Raw genomic sequence first — 22,242 nt, 5'->3', positions numbered from 1 at the left:
CCGGACCCGCTGAAGAGGACACCCCAAAGCCGCAGAAGGACGCCAGGACCCGACGAGGCCGCCGATGGACGCTGCGCAAGACACCAAAACTGTAAGTACAAAAAAAACTTTTTTTCCACAGGATTGGGGGCCACTTTAGGGGTGCGCGGTATACGCGGGAGCGCGTTATACCGCGATAAATACGGTAAATATCACCGTCCAACAAATCGTGAAAAAGGTGCAGCAACAAACAATGACGAATGTGTATAAAATGATATGAAAATACATATTAATTAAATCGCTGTATTAATATGATCAGGTAATCTGGGGGTCACTCAAAGCAAAGACTGTAAACTTTTTTTTTTTTTAAATCAATATATAAATATATGTAGAAATATAATTGAATCCACCCTATTATTGTTGTGAAAGTGGTGTGCAGATTTTTTTTTTCTTTTTTACAGGAACCTGCCAAGAATGGGTTATTGAAGATGAAGCTCTCATGGTCACATGACTCCTCCCCGTCGTGAAAACAGCCCAGTTTTGGTGAAAAAAAGGCCCAGCGGTCAGCCCAGCACTTTGGAGCGCCCACAAACCAACTTTCAGAACTTTTATGCCTGAGACAGTCGAAGGAAAAAAAATGGTTGCCGATTTGTTTTCCTGCTCGTTTTGATCCGTGTGACTTCCTAATGACAAAAATTTAAAAAAATAAAAAGATAAAAAACAAAATAAGCAGCATTTTTTCCTTCATCCTTGAAACCCCAAACAAAAACAAAAAAATCTTTCTTTGTGCAGTAAGATAAACACCAGTGGCGAAGGGCACTCTTGTACGAGTCTCCGTGTTTTCCTTTGTAGCACGCGAGGTGGTCTGCCGTACCGCAGATAAAGAACAAGCGCGGCAGGCCGCTCTGCCCAGACGTTAAGCTTAGCGATGGCAATGAAGTCCCTGGGCAAGGAGAATTTGAATGTGATGTTTGGAATTTGCCACCGCCCAGCCATGACACCCGTCAAACCCCGGTGTAGAGCAGGGCTGGAACCATGGTGGTAGTAGAAGAGACAGAGAAAGCTGTATAAGGGGGTACCTCCTGCCCTCCCCAGGATCATTAGCAGCAGGTTGAGTGGGGGGGGGGGTTAAAGGAGGACAGGAACATCTCAAGGTTCCAAAAAACTCACAAAACCAATGGCAAATAAAAAAAGTAAGGAAAAAAATGCAAAAAGAATGCATCTTCTGACGGACGTACTACACTACAGACACTAGAAACTGCTGGGATGGGGCTGGAAGAGGGGGAAGGGGACATGTCCAGAAGAAAAGAGGGGAGTCAGTAGTCCGTTTCTCTCTGTCTTTTCTTCTTGTTCGGCCACATGCGTTTTGGGTTCGTTTTGAGCACAGAAAGAGGAGGAGGCGGGAGAAAGCCACAGGTTTACAGACAAGAGAAACAGTTAAGAATCACAAAAAGGGAGGTAACACTTCATATCTGGAGGAAAAGGGGTGGAGCTGCTCAGTAGTTGATGGCGAGAGAACGGCGGCGCGCTAATTTTGACCTGTAGGAGAGAGAAACAGGAGTTATTAATTCTTTCTCACAATTCCTATCTTGGCGGAAAAAAAAATACTGCTAATTTGAAGACTTAAAGGGGTTTTCCACCCATTTTTTAAGTTTATTAAAAGTCAGCAGCTACAAAAAGTGTAGCTGCTGGCTTTTAATAAACAGACACTTACCTGCTCCAGCGTTCCAGCGACGCGCCAGCCGGGGATCCGCTCCTCTCCCCCCCCTCTTCATTGTCACTGTGGGCACCTGGCCGTGACAGCTTTCGGCTTCACGGCCGGGCACCCACTGCGCATGCGCGCGCGGCTCCGGCGCCGCGCTGTTTGATTGGACAGGCGATCGCCTGGGACCTGTCACGTGTCCCAGGCGATCGCCTACTTCGAGGGGCTGCCAAAAGGCGATATGACGCATCGCCTTTGCAGCCCCTCGGCGGAAGGAGGAAGTGGGACAGGAAGTCCCCTTCTCCTGAAGCCCCCACTCCCCCCCCAAAAAAATTACATGCCAAATGTGGTATGTAAGGGGGAGAGGAGTGGGTTAAGAGGAAGTTCCATTTTTGGGTGGAACTCCTCTTTAAGGCCCCAGTTATGAAGTTATGGTATGGCTTTACCATGGCTGTACCACTGCTTAATGTGTAAGCTAACCTTTACAGAAAAAAAATCAAAGGGTGAACACCTTACACTCTCCCCACTCCCACCAAGGCTGCTGATAAGGGGGTACAGCTGGGCCTCCTGTACTGGGCCCAGGCCTCATCAGTTTAGCAGGGGGGCCCGGGAACCAGGGGGGAAAGGATTGTGGACAGAAGGGGGTGATCATTTCAGTTGTGGAGATAGAAATTACTGGAACTGATCCCCTGTGTGGCAATCCCTGCAGCAGCTGAAAGCTGGCAGGAGGGAGAAGAGAAGCCACCTGTCAGCTGTTGCAGGATAAACCAGACAGGGGGATTGGTCCACCTTTTGAAGTCTATTAGGGCCTAGGCTCCAATCATGTGCTTCAATGCAATGCAATGCATGAATCTACCTAATGGATGGCTGCCCCTGCTCTAAAATAGGAGGAAATCACTAGGATAAGTGTCCCCATTGGAAGATTTTTCCCTTGTCTCCACTTCCAGTGACAACTGTCAAATTTTGTATTTCCCACTACTTGGTTCCAGTGACAGAAAGGGTGAATTTCCCCAGCAAGCAAACAGACAATAATAAAAAAAAAAAATTAACCATTCTCCACTCCATCAAAACATAGAAAAATGTTTTGGCTTTAGATACAAATTCTTAGGCACAGGGTTTACAATAAGTCCACAATTTGATATTTTAAATTGTCAAGAAAAGAGTCAAAATGCAATTGTCCAGCTATCGCTAACTAAAGAACAAGTGTTAAAATAGTGAAAGACAAAAGCTGCTCATGACTTCCCTAACACTCATTAAACGTCATCCTGTCTCATACTGTTGTATAGCTGCTGAAATATTAATCAGTACTTGATCTTCCTGATGACGCTTCCTGATGACGTTGTAGACGAAACGTACGTCGAGGCGGTACCTGGGCACGCACAGCTATCCACTTCCGGTCCCGCTGGTTCTCTGCACTAAGAGTTGGAACGCACGCCAGCTTCCCCAGCATGGAGCCATCTTTCTAAAACTACAAGCCGTACAGCCTCAGTGCCGGGTTTCGGGCACCAACACAAGTAAGGAGCCACTCGGTACTGTGTTCTTTTATATTTTTAAAATAAATGGAATTATACTATGGCGGTTTCTTCTTTTCTTTGTCCCGCTATATGATATTGAAGTCAGGCTGAATCAAAGGAACCAAGCTGCATATATAGTCCATTGTGACACAAAGCTACTATTGACCTCTTTTTAACCACTTAAGGACCGCCGCATGTATATGTACGTCCACAGAATGGCATGTACAGGCATATGGGCGTACATGTACATCCCCGCCTTTCCGCGGGTCAGGGGTCCGATCGGGACCCCCCCGCTACATGCGGCGGTCGGAAACCCGCTGGGAGCGATCCGGGATGAGGCTATTCGTTTATAGCCTCCCCCTCGCGATCGCTCCCCAGAGCTGAAGAACGGGGAGAGCCGTATGTAAACATGGCTTCCCCGTGCTTCACTGTGGCGGCTGCATCGATCGAGTGATCCCTTTTATAGGGAGACTCGGTCGATGACGTCAGACTTACAGCCACACCCCCCTACAGTTGTAAACACACACTAGGTGAACCCTAACTCCTACAGCGCCCCCTGTGGTTAACTCCCAAACTGCAACTGTCATTTTCACAATAAACAATGCAATTTAAATGCATTTTTTGCTGTGAAAATGACAATGGTCCCAAAAATGTGTCAAAATTGTCCGAAGTGTCCGCCATAATGTCACAGTCACGAAAAAAATCGCTGATCGCCGTCATTAGCAGTAAATAAATAAATAAATAAAACTATCCCCTATTTTGTAAACGCTATAAATTTTGCGCAAACCAATCGATAAAGGCTTATTGCAATTTTTTTTACCAAAAATAGGTAGAAGAATATGTATCGGCCTAAACTGAGGAAAAAAACAAATGTTATATATATGTTTTTGGGGGATTCTTATTATAGCAAAAAGTAAAAAATATTGCATTTTTTTCAAAATTGTTGCTCTATTTTTGTTTATAGCGCAAAAAATAAAAACCGCAGATGTGATCAAATCCCACCAAAAGAAAGCTCTATTTGTGGGAAAAAAAAGGACGCCAATTTTGTTTGGGAGCCACGTCGCACGACCGCGCAATTGTCTGTTAAAGCGACGCAGTGCCGAATTGTAAAAACGCCTTTGGGCATTTAGCAGCATATTGGTCCGGGGCTTAAGTGGTTAATTAAATAGGTCAACACCATCTGGTAAGGTGCCATCCTTTGAACACGTTTGTGGTGATCCTTAATTGGTGAAGGTGAAAACTTTTTTGCACAGCGAAGTTTGAAGATATTTGAGCACAAGCACTTTATTCATTTTTTATGGACATTTGTTTATTTATTCATTTTTACATAGATATTTGTTTATTTATTCATATATGGATTTTTGCATTTATCACTCCGTATAAATCCACCAGTCAGGTGGTACCTCTGGGGATTGCACATATTTAATCATTGCTGGCTTTATTATTTATATAGTATTTCTATAACACTTGTTTATGTTCGTATTATAACTGTATTGTAGCGCCCCCTGTATTGCATTATTCAGTACTTGATCTGGACTCACCGTATTGTACCAGCGAGCAGAGGGTTGAAGGCATAAAGCCAGTCGTTCATATCTTTATCGTTGATAGCTTGCAGAAGGATTCCACGGTGCTTGGTGACCACAGCAAATATGTTCGGGCTCTGTTACATAAGACAAAATATAGTAAATATTATCAACATAGTTGTATATACATTTATGAAAGAGAGGTAAAACACAGTCATGAGATGACCACACTAACATCGAAACATACCTTAAGCATAGCCTGCTGGTCCTCACTGTACTCAACCTGGGCGGTGGACAGGTTAATAAGGCCTCTCTCCACAGGATCCTTATCGCTGTTGTAGATGAAGACGTATGGGCGGCGCACGATGACGTAGTGCTTGGCCCAGGAATGGGAATGAGGCTCCTTGAAGTTCAGGTAACCCTTTTTGGAGACCACCGAGCTGTGGAGGAAAAAGGGGTGCATTGAAATACTTCTAACTTTGTTATCTATACACGAGGGGTCTTCAAATATAAAAATAACGTGGTTTAAAAAACGTGTGGAAACTTTTTGAAGATCCTATATATATATATATATATATATATATATATATATATATTTTATATATACATTGCTCAAAAGAAATTAACCACTTAACCCCCGGACCATATTGCTGGTCAAAGACCAGAGCACTTTTTGCGATTCGGCACTGTGTCGCTTTAACAGACAATTGCGCGGTCGTGCGACGTGGCTCCCAAACAAAATTGGCGTCCTTTTTTTCCCCACAAATAGAGCTTTCTTTTGGTGGTATTTGATCACCTCTGCGGTTTTTAGTTTTTGCGCTATAAACAAAAATATAGCGACAATTTTGAAAAACATTTACATTTTTTTACTTTTTACCATAATAAATATCCCCCAAAAATATATAAAAAAACTGTTTATTTCCTCAGTTTAGGCCGATACGTTTCTTCTACATATTTTTTGTAAAAAAAATCGCAATAAGCGTTTATTGATTGGGTTGCGCAAAAGTTATAGCGTTTACAAAATAGGGGGTAGTTTTATGGCATTTTTATTAATATTTTTTTTTTACTAGTAATGGCGGCGATCATCGATTTTTTTTCGGTACTGCGACATTATGGCGGACACTTCGGACACTTTTGACACATTTTTGGGACCATTGGCATTTTTATAGTGCTATAAAAATGCATTGATTACTATAAAAATGCCACTGGCAGGGAAGGGGTTAAGACTAGGGGGCGGGGAAGGGGTTAAGTATGTTCCCTGTGTGTGTTCTAACTGTAGGGGGGGTGGACTCACTAGGGGGGAAATGACAGATACATTGTATGAACAGACGATCAGGCATTTCTGCCCTGACAGGACCGGGAGCCGTGTGTTTACACACACAGTTCCCGGTTCTCGCTCTGTAACGAGCGATCGCGGGTGCCCGGCGGTGATCGCGGGTGCCCGGCTGTGATCGCGACCGGGAGTCAGGAGTGAGCGGGGGGGGGCGCGCGCGCCCCTAGTGGCCGCTTCGAGAGCCGACGTAGAGCTACGGGCTCTCGCGCAGGAGAGCTGACCTGCCGCTGTAGATATGCGGCGGCTGGTCGGCATGTAGTTAAAGGAACGCTTTTTGTGTTTGTTCACTTTGTGCTTACGTGTTTTTTTTTTCCAGGCACTCAAGTTTCTTCACTCCAAAAGAATTCTATTAGGTTTAATTGGCTCCTGCCTAAAAAGGCCTTATTATGTGTATGTTTGTGTATACATGCATGATAGGGGCCTAAAGCCGGCCATAGACAGTTCGAATCAGCAGGAACCAGCCAAGATTCGATCCATGTATGGACAGGCTGAATGTACCCAAGTTGATTGAGCGATCAACTTGGGTACAACCAACCTGTTGGATTTTACATGCGTTTATTGGTAGCAGCTGCCATAGCTCACCCCCCACCGGCAGAACACAATAGGTTCACGGGAGGGATACCCCCCATCAACACAGTCAGGAATCAAGCAATTTTCTTTACTGCAATTGTAAGCTCATTGATGGTAGAGAATGGTGTAAATGTGTAAATATCAGTGTTATATAAATGCCTACAATAAAATAATAAATAAATATGAGGGTCTGTTATATAATAGTTGTGGATACCTTAACCGGTTCTCGACCGGCTCACGCAGATATACTGCGGCAGAATGGCTCTCCTGGGCGAAATCCCGTAATATACGGCATGCAAGCCCGCTGCACAGTGGGGAACCCGATGCCCGGGGGTTTGTGTGTGTAAACACACAAATCCCTGTGCTGTCAGAGGACAGGAGGCAGATCGTCTGTTTCTACAAAGTAGAAACCACAATCTGTCATCTCTTCTAGTTAGTCCCATCCCCCCACATTTAGAACACACAATAGGGAACACAGTTAACACCTTGATCGCCCCCTTGTGTTAACTACTTCCCTGCCAGTGACATTTACATAGTAATCAGTGCATATTTATAGCCCAAAAATGTGTCAAAAGTGTCCGACCTGTCCGCTGCAACACCGCAATACTGCAAAAAAAATAAAAAATCGCAGATCACGCCCATTACTAGTAAAAAAATAAAAATATGTAGAAGAATACGTATTGGCCTTAACTGAGGATTTATTTTTTTATTTTATTGGTATATTTACTATAGCAAAAAGTAAAAGATTATTAGCCGGATTCAGAAAGACTCACGCCGACGTATCTACTGATACACCGTCGTAAGTCCAAATCTGCGCCGTCGTATCTATGCGCGGATTCTTAAAATGAGATACGCCTGAATTTTGCCAAGATACGACCGACGTAAGTCTCCTACGCCGTCGTATCGTGGGTGCATATTTACGCTGGCCGCAAGGGGCGCTTCCGTTGATTTACGCATTTAATATGTAAATGAGCTACATACGCCGATTCACAAACGTACTTGCGCCCGTCGCTGTAATCTACGTCGTTTACGTAAGGCGTTTTTCCGGCGTAAAGTTAAACCACCAAAAAGCTAGTCTAAGTCGTGTAGGATATGGACGTCGGAAGTGCCGTCGGATTTTACATCGTTTACATAAGTCGTACGTGAATGGGGCTGGGCGTAAGTTAGGTTCACGTCATACGCATTGAGCCGTCGTATCTTAGGGAGTATTTGCAACGTGATTCTGAGCATGCGCCGTTCGTTCGGCCATGCATTCACATGGGGTCACGCTTCATTAGAATACTACACGCCCACTGCCTTGCTACTTTGAATTACGCGGGCTTACGCCGGCCCTTTTTATGTTACGCCGGCGTACATATGGGAGCAAGTGCTTTGTGAATACTGTACTTGCCTCTCAATGTTACGACGGCGTAGCGCATATGAGATGCGCTACCCCTATCTAAAGATGCGCCGATCTCTCTGAATCTGGGCCATTGTATTTTTTCAAATTTGTCGCTTTTTCTGTTATAAAAAATAAAAAAAACGCAGAGGCGATCAAATACCACCAAAAGAAAGCTCAAATTTTGTTTGGGTACAACATCGCACAACGGCGCAATTGTCAGTTAAAGCGACACAGTGCCGTTTCGCAAAAAATGCCCCGGTTATTGTGCAGCCAAATCTTCGGGGGCTGAAACGGTTAAGCAAGCTAACCCAAGACGTCCCACCTGTGGAGGAACTATAAGGTGTGGAACTATCTTATGTTTGTAATCATAGAAGACCTCGTACCCAGGTCTCAGCTCTTCAATGTCGGGCACAAGATTGAGAAATTCGTTCTTCCCGGCACGCGCCAGGTATGACGTCTCCACTGTGGGCACCAACTGAAATTGTTCGAATTCCATGCAGGGGCTGGAGGCACGGGAGTTGGCTTCTGGCGTTCTGAAATAAAAGGAGGTTTCAAATAAGATGACGGCAATAACGTAAAGAAGAAGCATCACTTATAAAAATGTATAAAGCAATCGGATTCTCCCTTTTTTAACCTGTACTGACCTGAGCAAGAAAAATCAGGTCTCATGAAAATAAAGGCTCTGATTGGCTGTTGAGAGCAGCAAGAATAGCTCATCCCGCAGACACTATAATCAATAAAACCCAATACACCAGTGAAGTAGCAAGAAATACTCACTTCTGGTCCACAGAGCTGCATCTGGATTCTGCCAGGGATGGGCAGGTGGAGGAGGGTGTCAGGGTGGCGCTGCTGAAGCTTGAGACAGATGGGTCACGTCCAATCGGGGAGATATCGGACAGCTGAAGAACCAAGAGTGCTTGATTTATCTACACAAAGTATCCATGCAAATTGTCTGCATGCAGGACAATGCAAATGTACCAGATATCAGCAACACACAAGGCTGAAACCAACATGGAGCCATACAGCCACACATCAACTAGACATAGATAAGTCCCAATGTACAGTGTTATGCAGAGAAAGGCGTTCTGAGTGCAGCATGTGAGCAATTTTATCAAAAGGCAACGGTTGAAAACACTTACTGGATTACAGCGTAAACAGGCTCATCAGTGTATGAAGTCCTCCTGAGATGGTCTACCCCGTCACTGTGCCGACCAGCAACTGCAGGAACCGAGGGTCTGAGCATGCTCCGCAACTAGTCACCGCCCCCTTGCTGACGTCACTTCCGCCCCATGTGTTCTACGCTGGTTTCAGGAATCTTGCTCCTCCAGACCCTCGGTTCCTGCAGCTGCTGCTCGGCACAGTGAGGGGTCGGCAGATAAGGATATTTGCAGAGTCTGTCCTCAGCCCCCCTTCACAGCACAGTCCCCCCCCCTTTATATCAGTGCAATCAGTTTCCCTTCACATCACAGCCATCCTTTACATTACAGTGTAGTCCCCTTTTTACTGTGATGTAAAGGGGACAGTTCTGTAAAGGGGGCACTGCAATTAATCAGGGACTGTTCTGTAAAGGGGGCACTCTAATGTATGGGGGATTGCTCTGCAAAAGGGGCACTGTTATGTATCGGGGACTGCTCTGCAAAAGGGGCACTGCAATGTATCGGGGACTGCTCTGCAAAAGGGGCACTGGAATGTATCAGGGACTGCTCTGTAAAGTGGGCGCTGTGATGTAAAGAAGACTGCTTTGTAAAGGGGGTGCTGTGATGTAAAGAAGACTGCTTTGTAAAGGGGGCGCTGTGATGTAAAGAAGACTGCTTTGTAAAGGGGGCACTGTGATGTAAAGGGGGCTGTGATATAAAGGGGACTGCACTGTAATGTAAAGGGAAGCTGTGATAAAAAGGAGACTGCACTGTATAGGGGCACTGTAATGTAAAGGGGGCTGTGATATAAAGGGAACTACACTGTAAAGGGGCAATGTAATGTAAAGGGGGGCTGTGATATAAAGGAGATTGCTCTGTAAAGGGGGCACTGTGGTGTAAAGGGGACTGCACTGAAAAAAGGGCACTGATATAAAAAGGGGGGCTGTGCTATAAAGTAGATTGCTCTGTAAAGGGGGCACTGTAATGTAAAGGGGGGCTGTTATAAAAAGGGAACTGCACTGTAAAATGAACCTCTCTGTAAAGGGGCACTGTAATGATTACAGAGAAGTTCCTTTTACAGTGCATGCCCCTTTACAGTGCAGTCCCCTTTATATTACAGTGCCCCCTTTACAGAGCAGTCCCCGAGAACAATCCCAGCCTCCTCCATCACAGTGCCCCTGCAGTCTCTCTCTCTCCCCCCCCCCCTTCTTATCTCTGCTAGCTCTGCACAGGACTCCTACCTTTGACAGGGCAGAGGCTGTGCTCAGTCCGTGTGTCCTCTCCCGGCAGCTCCACCCACCCGACAATGTCCTCCTATCAGCAGGGCAGGGGGCGGGAAGAGCTCTCCATTATAATCTGCAGCTCCTCCCGCTCCCTGCCCAGCTGATAGGATGACATCGTCAGCTGGGCGGGTGGGCGGAGCAGCCGGGGGAGAGGACAAACTGGCATGGCCGCACAACAGGTGGTGAGCAGCGACCACGGTCTGTAATAGGCCTGTGTGGACCGTGACTGCCGCTCACCTCCCGCTGTGCGGCCTGGTTATCAACATGCCATGGACCGGAAGTTGGGGACCACTAGTCTATAGGACAGGAAGTGAAGGGAAATCTTCCTAATGGGACACAGAAAACAAAATAACCTGACAGGGTTTTTTTTTAATCCTTTCCTACTCTGTGCAAAATGAAAAATGTTTTGACTTTAAATATACTTGAAGTCCTATTCATTTCTACTGTGATACTAAAAATAATCTGCAATGGACAGAACCATTGTGTTGTGCTTGAGTATAAATAAATGTCTTTGAATATTCTTAAAATAAAAGAACGGAGTTCTGTATTCAGCACAATGTGTTTCATAAAGTATTCACCAAACAGAAGGTAGAAGGCGAGTGTTCCACTTACCTTACAATCACTGATGCTGTTGCACACCGCGGTCAGCTCCCGGTTAAATGTATGAGTGAGTAGTCTGAGACACTGCAGAACAGGAAGGGACATTGGTATTACAATGACAGTACTTGGCAAATCTCTAGGTAAATGTTTTCATTTTTAAAGACCAACTCCTGCCTAAAGGACAGATAAGGAGACCATACAGACCCTCTTTCCCAGAAGAGCATTAAAATATAAATAGGGGAGAAAAAGGTGAGGAGTTGGTGGTCTTTGGTTTCCTTTATGTCCTCACATCTATTAGTGAAGCCTATACCCAACATGTCTGCCTTCCTTATGGACTGTAAAGAAATATAGGGCCAAATCCACAGCCCCGCAGCGCAACGTAACTTAAGTGATTTAAGTTACACTGCCGCAAATTTCCTAAGTTAGGTATCGATCCACAACACACTTGCCTGGAAATTTGCGGCGGTGTAACTCAAATCCGTCCGGCGCAAGGCGTTCCGAATCTAATGGGGCGAGTCCCATTTAAATTAGGCGCGCCGGACGTACTGCGCATGCTCCGTCGGGTAACTTACCCGATGTGCATTGCGCTAACTGACGTCGCTCCGACGTCATTTGCTTAGACGGTAACGTAAATGGCGTCCAGCGCCATTCACGGATGTCTTACGCAAACGACGTAGAGTTTGAATTTTCGACGCGGGAACGACGGCCATACTTAATAGGGCTTAGTCAAATAGGACTCAGCCCTATTTTTACACGGCGTAACTCGACGTAAACGACGTAGCATTAGAGCGACGGGCCCGTCGGAGCGTTCTTGGATCGCCGTAAGTGTTCATTTGCATATTCTACGCCGGCCGCAATGGCCTCGCCACCTAGCGGCCGGCCTAGAATTGCATCCTTAAGATCCGACAGTGTAATTCAATTACACATGTCGGATCTTCTGTCTATCTCCTGGAAACTGATTCTGTGGATCAGTTCCAAAGATAGAAACAGGGATACGACGGCGTATCAGTAGATACGCCGGCGTATCCCTTTTGTGGATTACCCCCATAATCTGCCTTTTTCAACATGCAGGACACATGTTAAAAAAAAGAAGGAGACTCCATTACAGGAAGTGGAAAGCATAAAGTGCTGCAGCAGTATTCATCTCCTAACCGCCAGGAGGTTCAAGAAGAAATTCCATAAATGTTTACTACAAATAAAAGACTCCGAAAAATTCACCTTGCTGGCGAGCTCCTTCTCGCGATCCACCAGGCTTTCAACATCGGTGGAGTCGTATCCGCTGCTCTCGCTGGGGGTGATGGCACTTTCGAAGGTGGTGGTGGAGATCTGAGAGGAGATGCTGGTGGAGGTGCTGAGGGTCCCGCTACTGAGGCTTGGTGAGATGGACTCGCTCAGGGATTTGGGAATGCTGTCTCCAAGTTTCTCTCTGAGCAAAAGGAGGTGCCGAGTTTTCTCCACCTTAGAAGAAGCACAGAATTATATTATACAAACAGCAAAGAGACAACCCCAATAGGCAATAGACCTGTACCACTCCAGCTATGGAAGAAATGTAGCCGACAGGGCTAGTTGGGATCCTGTAGCTCTTTTACCAGCCTGAAAACTTACAACTTGCTAAACTTTATACACTATTGTGCTAAACCTCTATAAATTAAGAAGTGTTAGTAACATAGACAAACCAAAACTTTCTTCTAAGGAAAAGATAAAATATACATGATGGACAAGCTCCTCAATAGAGGAAAGAGTTTAAAACCAAATTCCAGCTACAATAACCAAATGCAAACTCTGGGCGTACTAGACACGCCCAAAAAATGTAATCATTGTACACAGGGCGTGTCTAGTACGTCCTTCTGCCGGGATCCCCCCCTGTTCCAGTACATGGCAATTCAGCTCTGATGAATCACAGCTGCATTGCAGAGAAGGTCTGGCAGCAGGAGCTGTCAAAAAAAATAAACAGTCTGGAAATGTTTATCAACAACATTGCTCAGCTGTGAATACAGAAAGCTACAATGAAACATTGTTTCATTTTGTAAATTTTTGTTTTTTTCATCTACAGATCAAAGGGCTGAACTTCGATCTGCAGATGAAGTCAGTTAAAGCAACCTGACAAGTAAAAAAATTAAATAAAACGTTTTTTTATTATATGTTCCTGTGTTGAACCCCTTATTAAAGCAGAGTTCCACCCATAAATGGAAGTTCTGCTGATCGGATTCCTCCCCCCCCTCCAGTGCCACATTTGGCATTTTTCAGGGGGGAGCAGATACTTGTCAAATCCAAAAAGATCAGAACTAGGTAATGTCCGGCCCCTCCTCCTCCCTGCTGCCTTATGGGAGACACACAGCATTTAGATAGCACAGTGCCACTCGCGCATGCGCAGTAGGAAACAGGCTGTGAAACCGTGATGCCGGCACCTGCAACCGGAGCCGAGGGACGGGTCGGCTTTGGGTGCCAACATCGCGAGCTCCCAGCACAGGTGTCTTTATATTTAAAAGTCAGCAACTGCAGTATTCTTAGCTGCTGATTTAGTCTAGACCTTAGTTTACTTTAATTAGCCCTAATTAACATGTTTTTCTTTTAATCCATTTAATTATAATTTTCCTGGTGACTTTTTTTCTCTTTCATTAACTAATATTTTTGTTTTTGTTTGCTTTGTTTATTAATATTTTTGCACCTTTTACATATATTCTACACGTCTCAACCTGAAAAAAGTGCATAATTAAAAAAAAAACTTACTTTAATTCATTTGTAAATAACTTTGCAATGCTTTGTACCAAAATTATAAGTTTAGTGTTGTTTTAAACAGAACAAATTTCAGAATAAAATGCACTTTTTATGCGCAGTAACATTATTTATTTTTAAACACTGCTCAAAAAAAGTTTTTAGTGTTTAGTTTTATTACGTTTGATTGTCTAAGGATTACGAAAATAAAAATTCTTGTTGCAGGACAATTTTCACAAAAAGAACAGGATCAAATCAAAGAGATTCTTAAAGCGGAGGTCCGCCGATTATTTTTTTTAAAGTCAGCAGCTACAAATACTGCAGCTGCTGACTTTTAAAATAAGGACACTTACCTGTCCAGGGCACCCGCGATGTCAGCACCCGAAGCAGATCTCTAACTCGGCTCTCGGCTGGAGGCGCCGCCATCTTCGGGAAGGGAATCAGTGGAGAAGGCGCCGGAAGTGGCGTAGATACCCTTGGGTGGCTCGGGAATCTATGCTCGGAAGTGGGAGCAAAATACCTGTATTAGACAGGTATCTGCTCCCCCCTGAAAGTTGCCAAATGTGACACCGGAGGGGGGGGGGAGAAGAGGAACCGGAAAAGTGGAAGTTCCATTTTTGGGTGGAACTCCGCTTAAATCATATTAGTAGCCACTTGCAGAGGCTAATGCAGCCCTGCAGATGGCAACGTGCCTCTGTTTAATACTGTAATAGTTTGATACAAATATAGTATTAAAAAAAATATAAATGAATTACAAAGTTAACATTTTTGTCCACTTTTAGCCTAGACTAAAAATTAGAGCAGAATTGATTTGTTATTACAACAGTATACCTTTTTTATACCGCCTTAGAAATGTAGAAATGATTTACACAGGCAACTTAGTCACAGAGTTATAGTGAAGTTAATTGGCACATACTGACTGCTAAATTTGGCCTTGGCATATAGTCTACAATGATTTCAGGTCACCAAAGAATTAATCATGCATATTCCTGTATGTAAAAAGAGACCCATCCTTGCTTTCAGGGGCTTGGCTGATGCAAGCTGTGCATATCTGGAGTTCTTTCATATGGTAATTGTTTTTGGACCATTCAATGGAAAAACACGATTAAACTCCAACTGTCCTACCTCGTGGAGCTGCTCCATTTTCTCCAGCTCCCACTGGTGTTCCAGGATCAAACTGTCACCTCGAGGTCTCCACCCAGCCAGGTTCTCCTCTCCACGGACATAAGCCACTGAAGTGTCCAAAATTTTCCTTCTCCTTCGCTGCATTCCTAATTGGAAGAACATTAAATCAAAATAAAAGTCCAGGCTAATTTTATAACACTATGTAGCAGTCTACATCCAAATAACAGGTCATACATTGAAGAAGTTCAACTCTAGCCAAGGTTTATTGCAATGAGAGCACACTGCTCACTCCCACCCAAAGCCATGTCCCAAACATGTTTCACCCAAAGTGGGGCTTAATCATGAGCATTATGTAGCATCCAGCAAATAGAAGATGGTATACAGCCCTAGAATGTGTATAAAACATCTGATCGTGGTACTAAAGCTGAATCATCCTATCCAATGAGGATAGGACAGTGGTAAGATATGGTAATTATCAAGGACCTCCTGCCACAGCTCTTCCGACAACTCCGGTGCAAGAGCCACCCAACTAGACCTTACCCTACCTATCAACCCAGGATCTCCAGGCCCCCACCATGAAATAATACCTGAAAATTCTCTTGGCTGGATCAGGGTCCAACAGAAGTGATAGCTAGCGCTCAGAGAAGCATATGAGATATATAAAACACAAAGATATGTGTACAAATATACCAGTAGGCAAAACATTTTTTTCTTACCAGGACTTCCTGTGTCAGCCATTTTGCACAAACTCAGTTCATAGATTCCAGTTACTCTGTTACTGTAATTAAAGCAAATGAGAGAGTATGTTCACCACAGATACCAATAAGTACAATTGATATAATTAACATTACAGCTGGGGTGTGAGTGATTGTTGTCAGGGCCACTGATAAGGCAGTAAAGCCAGCCCTCCTGTACTGGGCCCAGGCCCCATCAGTTCAAAAGGGGGCCCTGGGTAGCTGCTGAAAAGGAGGGCCAGCTGTACTGCCTTTCTGTAGTCACAGTCCTGTTCTGCCTCCCCCTGCAGCGCTTCCGGCTTCTCCTCCACTCATTCCCTCCAGATGTGCTGCAGGGGATCAGTTCTAGCATCCCCCCCCGCTCCCCTTTTTTCCAGCAGCGTTTAGGGCTTCGCTCCTCTCCCACCAGCAGCTGCTACGAACATTCAAGGGGATGTTCCAAGATGGAGAGCAGTGGAGGGGGGCATTAAATATGTCACATAATAATGATTTTAGTGCATTTTATATTTTCTGGGGGTGGGGAGTAAGCGGGGTCCTGTCTGGTAGGCAGTATGGGGTCCCATGATTTCTAACAGCAGCTCTGATTTTCATACCGAATTCTTGGCAATATTACCTTTCCTGAGTAAACATCAGAGAGAAAAAAATAAATAAATAAAGTCCTCACCAGTCAGGAGTCTTTGAATATCCGCTGCCAAAGAGACTGCGCAGGGATCGAGGAGGGGAGATTTTGGCATCACGAGAATAAAAGACCATACACACATCTTTTGTAATCACTGCTGGCTGGATACAATGATCAAGCTGAAAAAGAAAGGGAAAGATTGCGCAATGGTGTAAACATGTGTAATTTTCTACATTTTAACACTAAAGGCACTTTCAAGGAAAGAGACAGTGGGGGTGAGAATGGGGTGCACAAAGACACAAGAGGGGAGAGAAGGAAGTAAGGCACACTACAGCTGTCAAATGCAAGATTTATAGATGTTTTGACTTTTTCTTTCTGCCGCTAAATGCCCCTTTATGTCACAGACACTGGCGCATATTAATGCTGCCGTAGCGTATCTCCTTAACGCTACGCTGACGCAGCGCAGAGAGGCAAGCACTGAATTCACAAAGCACTTCCTCCCAAATCTGCGCTGGGTTTCTCAGGCGTAAGTGGAAGTGGGCGTGAGCCATGCTAATGAGGCGTGACCCCATGCAAATGATGGGCCGAGCGCCAAACAGATACGTATCCCCAACTGCGCATGCGCTGTCCCTTGGGCGCATCTCAGTGCGCATGCTTACAATCACGTCGGAACAATTGCCTAGGATACGTCGGATCACTGCCTACGGCGCGAACGTAACCTACGCCTAGTCATATTCACGTCCTACGTAAACTACGTAAAAAAAAAGTCGGCTTGTGTTGCCTGCTGCAGCCCTTTGCATGGATGCTGCTGAGTTACACCTCCTTTATGGGGAATAACTTTACGCCGGACGTAGGACTTTACGCGCACTGCGTCGGACGGACGTACGTTCGTGAATCGGCGTATCTCCCTCATTTGCATATGTGAATAGAAAATCAATGGGAGTGCCAAATACATCCAGCGTAAATATGCGCCCACTATCCGCTTATCTTGGTTTTGTGGGCACGGCGCACAGATACGACGGCGCATATTTGCACTTACGCGGCGTATCTCGAGATACGTCGGCGCAAGTGCTTTGTGAATCCAGGCCATAGGCATTTGCAGGCGTTTAGAGGCAGAAATTTGAATGTGCCAAAATTGCAATCGGTAGAGAAGCGTTGGCGTAGAAAAAAAGCCCAATGTGTCTTAACGCATTTATTCTTGTTTAAAAATGCCTAATTGCTAGGCATGTTTAGTGCATGAGCGCCCATTCATTTAAATGGCTATGGGATAGATTCATATTCTGGCCAATGAAATTAATGAACTTGTTTCACGATCACAAGCCCCTAAATCCTCGATTACTAGGAATCGTTACCTGGATTCCCCTGTGATGAATGGTAGTTTGGATGGGTGAAAATGCTGCTGCTTCCTGTCAGCAAGCCAATGTTGTCTTTTTATTTTAACAAGTGTTGGTAAAGGGATTGGATTTGTCATTTTTATTGAATTTGTATTCAATAAAGCAATGTGTTTTACTCAATTGAAGTGTGCCACATAGGCCCCTTTCCCACTGGGGTGGTGTTGGCGGTAAAGCGCCGCTATTTGCTATCTGCAGAGGCGCTTTGCCGGCGGTATAGCCGCAGTGCTCCATTGATTTCAATGGGCAGGAGCGATGTACACACCGCTCCAAAGATGCGGCTAGTATGGCTTTTTTTTACCGTCCTGCTAGCGCACCGCTCCAGTGTGAAAGCCCTCGGGGCTTTCACACTGGAGACACAGCAGCGCCTGTTTCAGGTCGGTTTGCAGGCGCTATTTTTAGAGCAATAGCGCCTGCAAAACGACCCAGTGTGAAAGGGGTCTTAGTGACTATCTTGGAGAGTTTATCTTTCCTTTGTGTTATGCCTAGCATGCATGAGGCCTAATGATGAGGGGGGGGGGGGGGGAAGGAAGGGGGGAAAAGGACAGAGGGAAGGGGAGAGAAGAGGAAGAAAAAGAGGAATAGGGGAGGGAAGAATGAAAAGAGGGAATAATGGAAAGAAGGATTGGGGAAGAGAAGAAGTTAAGAAGGAAGGAAGGGGCGATGTAGGGAGCAAGGAACGATAGGAGAAAGTAAGAGAGGGAAGGAAAAAAAAAGAAAGAATGGGGAGAGATTAAGAAAAGTGGGAGAAAGAACAGAAGTAATAGGGGAAAGAGGAACAAAGTAGAGAGAAGGAGGGAGGGAAGGGTGAGAAGAGGGAATAAAAGAAAAGAAGGATATGGGAAGGGGAAAGATGGAAAGAAGAATGGAGAGAAGGGGAGAGGCAGGGAGGAACGATAGAAGGAAGTAAGAAGAGAGGGAAGGAAGAAATGAAGGAATAGGGGAGAGAGGAAGGAAAGCAGGAGGAAGAACAGAAAGCATAGGGGAGAGAGGAAGGAATAGTAGAGAAAGAGAGGGAAGGGTGAAAAAAGGGAATAAAGGAAAGAAGGGTGAGGGAAGAGAAGGAATTAGGAAGAAAGGAAGGGGTGAGGCAGGAACAATAGAGGGAAGTAAGAAGAGAGGGAAGGAAGAAAAGAAGGAATAGGGGAGAGAGGAAGGGAAGCGGGAGGAAGAACAGAAAGCATAGGGGAGAGAGGAAGGAATAGTAGAGAAAGAGAGGGAAGGGTGAAAAAAGGAAATAAAGGAAAGAAGGGTGAGGGAAGAGAAGGAATTAGGAAGGAAGGAAGGAAGGAAGGGGTGAGGCAGGAACAATAGAGGGAAGTAAGGAGAGGGGGAAGGAAGAAAAGAAGGAATAGGGGAGAGAGGAAGGGAAGCGGGAGGAAGAACAGAAGGAATAGGGGAGAGAGGAAGGGAAGCGGGAGGAAGAACAGAAGAAATAGGGGAGAGAGGAACGAAGTAGAGAGAAGGGTAAAAAGAGGGAATAAGGGAAAGAAGGGTGGAGGAAAAGAAGGAATTAGGAAGGAAGGGGTGAGGGCAGGAATGATACAGGGAAATAAGGAGAGAGGGAAGGAAGAAAAGAAGGAATAGGGGAGAGAGGGAGGAAACGGGAGGAAGAACAGAAGGAATAGGGGAGAGAGGAACGAAGTGGAGAGAAGGGTAAAAAGAGGGAATAAGGGAAAGAAGGGTGGAGGAAGAGAAGGAATTAGGAAGGAAGGGGTAAGGCAGGAATGATACAGGGAAATAAGGAGAGAGGGAAGGAAGAAAAGAAGGAATAGGGGAGAGAGGGAGGGAAATGGAGAGAGCAAAAGCAGGATAAGGAAAATAAGACGGTATATGTTGTTAAAAGAGAAGATAGAAGGATTGGACGATGGAGGGTAGAAAGAGTCAAGATGGAATAGTGGAGTTAAGGGATGAAAACACAGCAATGGATGGAGTGAGAACTACATTGATCACACTGGTGCAGAATTGAAACACGCTTCACAGAGATAAAGTCAAACAAGTGATAGAATATGTCACAGTGATAGAAAACATTTAAAAACAGCAGTAACAGAATAAATAATAGACAAATGCCGCATACACACCATCACTTTATGTGATGAAAAAAAACGACGTTTTTAAAAACGTCACTGTAAATGACCGTGTGTGGGGGGAAAACGTCGTTTTATGTCTTCTGAAAAACGACAAAAAAAAATTGAAGCATGCTTCAATTTTGTGTGTCGTTTTTCAAAACGTCGTTTTTTACTTCACAGAAATTGACCGTGTGTAGCAAAAAACGTAGTTTAAAACAAAGTTTTTACACCCGCGCATGCCCAGAAGCTAGTTATGAAGCGAGCTTCAATGGAAAAACGTGGTGAACGTAACCTCGTTTTGCTAGAACATTGTGAGAAAAACGATGGTGTGTAGGCAACTTCGTCTTTGAAAATTGAAGTTTCAAAAACGTTGTTTTTTACTTCACAGAAAATGTTTTTTTTTTTCATCACATAAAGTGATGGTGTGTATGCGGCATTAGACAGGCAGGCAGAAGATAGATGAAAGACTACGTACCTCTAAGTAAGCTGAAAGTGTCATATAGATCTTCTCTCCATAGGGAGTGACTCTATTAAGGAGTAGGGAGTTGTGCAAGGAGCTGTCCCATACAGCCTCGAACCGATAAAAGGTCCTAGAGAATCAGGGTGGTAACAGTTAACCTCTATATCCGCGCTGTCCTTGTACAACACAGAACACACCGACTCCCAACACACACCACAAGTGACAAAAAACACACAAATGTGACTTTACAGGAACACTGATCTAAGATATTAATTCCCTAAAAACAGCATGGATCCTGTGAAAGAAGGAGCACTGCCATACTTCATATATATGTTTTGGCTTGGTTAAATCTGTAAAGAGCACCTGTGCGGCAGGGACCTTAGTGATTGCTCCAGAGAGATATATAAAAAAAGGCACAGGATGGTGATCATAAGCAGCTGGGGCTGTCATCAGACCTCATTGCATGTCACCACCATACATCAGCCTACCTGGCTCTCAGACATAAAGGACGACCTGTAAGACCCACAACAGTAATTATAAACAAAGCTGGTCTTTCATCATATCTGGAGAATGTCAAAAAGACTAAACCTACCTCTAAGTGATATTTTTCTTATCTATTTAAAGTGTGTGTGAATCCTAATAATGAACTCTTATTTGCTCCCCCTTGATCTGTTTACATACAATGGGGAAAATAATTATTTGATCCCCGGCAGATTTTGTTAGTGTGCCCACTTACAAAGAAATGAAGGGTCTATCATTTTTATTATAGGTGTATTCGAAAAAATAGAGAGAGAATATCCACAAAAAACACAATACGAATGTTTTATATAAATTGATTTGCAGTTCAGTGAGTAAAATAAGTATTTGGTCCCCTATCAACCAACAATAATTCTGGCTCCCACAGACTGGCTACAGTATGTGCTCATGTGGTACACAGATTAGTCCTGTCAATGTAAGACAGTTCTCCTAACGACAACTCATTATGAGTATAAAAGACACCTGTCCACAGAATTTCATCCCTTTAAACCTCACCATCATAGGCAAGACCAAAGAGATGTCAAAGGATGTCGGGGACAAGATTGTAGACCTGGACAAGGCTGGAATGGGCTGCAAGACCATCAACAAGAAGCTCGGTGAGAAGGAGACAACTGTTGGAGTTCACAAATGGAAGAAATACAAAATACAGTGCTCAAAATTTTTGGGGGGCGCAAACAAACAAAAAAAAAAAACATCAAATGCTGCCACTGTGCCCATCAAACGCAGCCACTGTGAGTGAGTGAGTGAAAAACTTTTATAGCGCTACACATGCGAACTGAATCGCCTCTGGGCGCTTGTTGGTCCATTTCTCCTTTGAACTCAAAAGAGATGGGTTTTGATCTTTCTCCTAAAGGCCAAGTGATTCTCCTCCAACCGAATGGAGTTTGGTAAAGCATTCCAAGTCTAGGGCCTTGGACAGGCCCATCAAACGCAGCCACTGTGCCCATCAAACGCAGACACTGTGCCCATCAAACGCAGACACTGTGCCCATCAAACGCAGACACTGTGCCCATCAAACGCAGACACTGAGCCCATCCAAGGCAGACACTGTGCCATTAAACGCACACACTGTGCCATTAAACGCAGACACTGTGCCATTAAATGCAGACACTGTGTCCATCAAACGCAGCCACTGTGCCCATCAAACGCAGCCACTGTGCCATCAAACGCAGCCACTGTGCCAATTAAACGCAGACACTGTGCCCATCAAACGCAGACACTGTGCCCATCAAACGCAGACACTGTGCCCATCAAACGCAGACACTGTGCCCATCAAACGCAGACACTGTGCCCATCAAACGCAGACACTGTGCCCATCAAACGCAGACACTGAGCCCATCCAAGGCAGACACTGTGCCATTAAACGCACACACTGTGCCATTAAACGCAGACACTGTGCCATTAAATGCAGACACTGTGCCCATCAAACGCAGCCACTGTGCCCATCAAACGCAGCCACTGTGCCATCAAACGCAGCCACTGTGCCATCAAACGCAGCCACTGTGCCATCAAACGCAGTCACTGTGCCATCAAACGCAGCCACTGTGCCATCACACGCAGCCACTGTGCCA

At 44.9% G+C, this 22,242-nt stretch overlaps 1 protein-coding gene across 11 annotated transcripts in view; it reads right to left on the bottom strand.

The window, feature by feature from the left end:
- Positions 1–402: 402 nt before the first annotated feature.
- Positions 403–22,242, bottom strand: part of KIF1B (kinesin family member 1B) — a 267,120-nt gene continuing 245,280 nt past the window's right edge. For all 11 annotated transcript variants that reach the window (XM_040326413.1, XM_040326416.1, XM_040326419.1 and 8 more), the window contains 11 exons: positions 20,150–20,264; positions 16,260–16,393; positions 15,578–15,639; positions 14,862–15,007; positions 12,240–12,479; positions 11,034–11,105; positions 8,780–8,901; positions 8,386–8,535; positions 4,966–5,158; positions 4,737–4,855; positions 403–1,518 (listed from right to left, as the gene is read on the bottom strand). In XM_040326413.1, the coding sequence (XP_040182347.1) occupies positions 1,476–1,518; positions 4,737–4,855; positions 4,966–5,158; positions 8,386–8,535; positions 8,780–8,901; positions 11,034–11,105; positions 12,240–12,479; positions 14,862–15,007; positions 15,578–15,639; positions 16,260–16,393; positions 20,150–20,264 (1,396 nt within the window). In that variant the 3' untranslated portion in view covers positions 403–1,475. The remainder of the gene's footprint in view (positions 1,519–4,736; positions 4,856–4,965; positions 5,159–8,385; positions 8,536–8,779; positions 8,902–11,033; positions 11,106–12,239; positions 12,480–14,861; positions 15,008–15,577; positions 15,640–16,259; positions 16,394–20,149; positions 20,265–22,242) is intronic.

Source organism: Rana temporaria, chromosome 10, assembly GCF_905171775.1.
Source record: "Rana temporaria chromosome 10, aRanTem1.1, whole genome shotgun sequence".
In the NCBI taxonomy this organism is placed as follows: Eukaryota; Metazoa; Chordata; class Amphibia; order Anura; family Ranidae; genus Rana; species Rana temporaria.
This window is presented reverse-complemented; position numbering and strand designations above follow the sequence as displayed.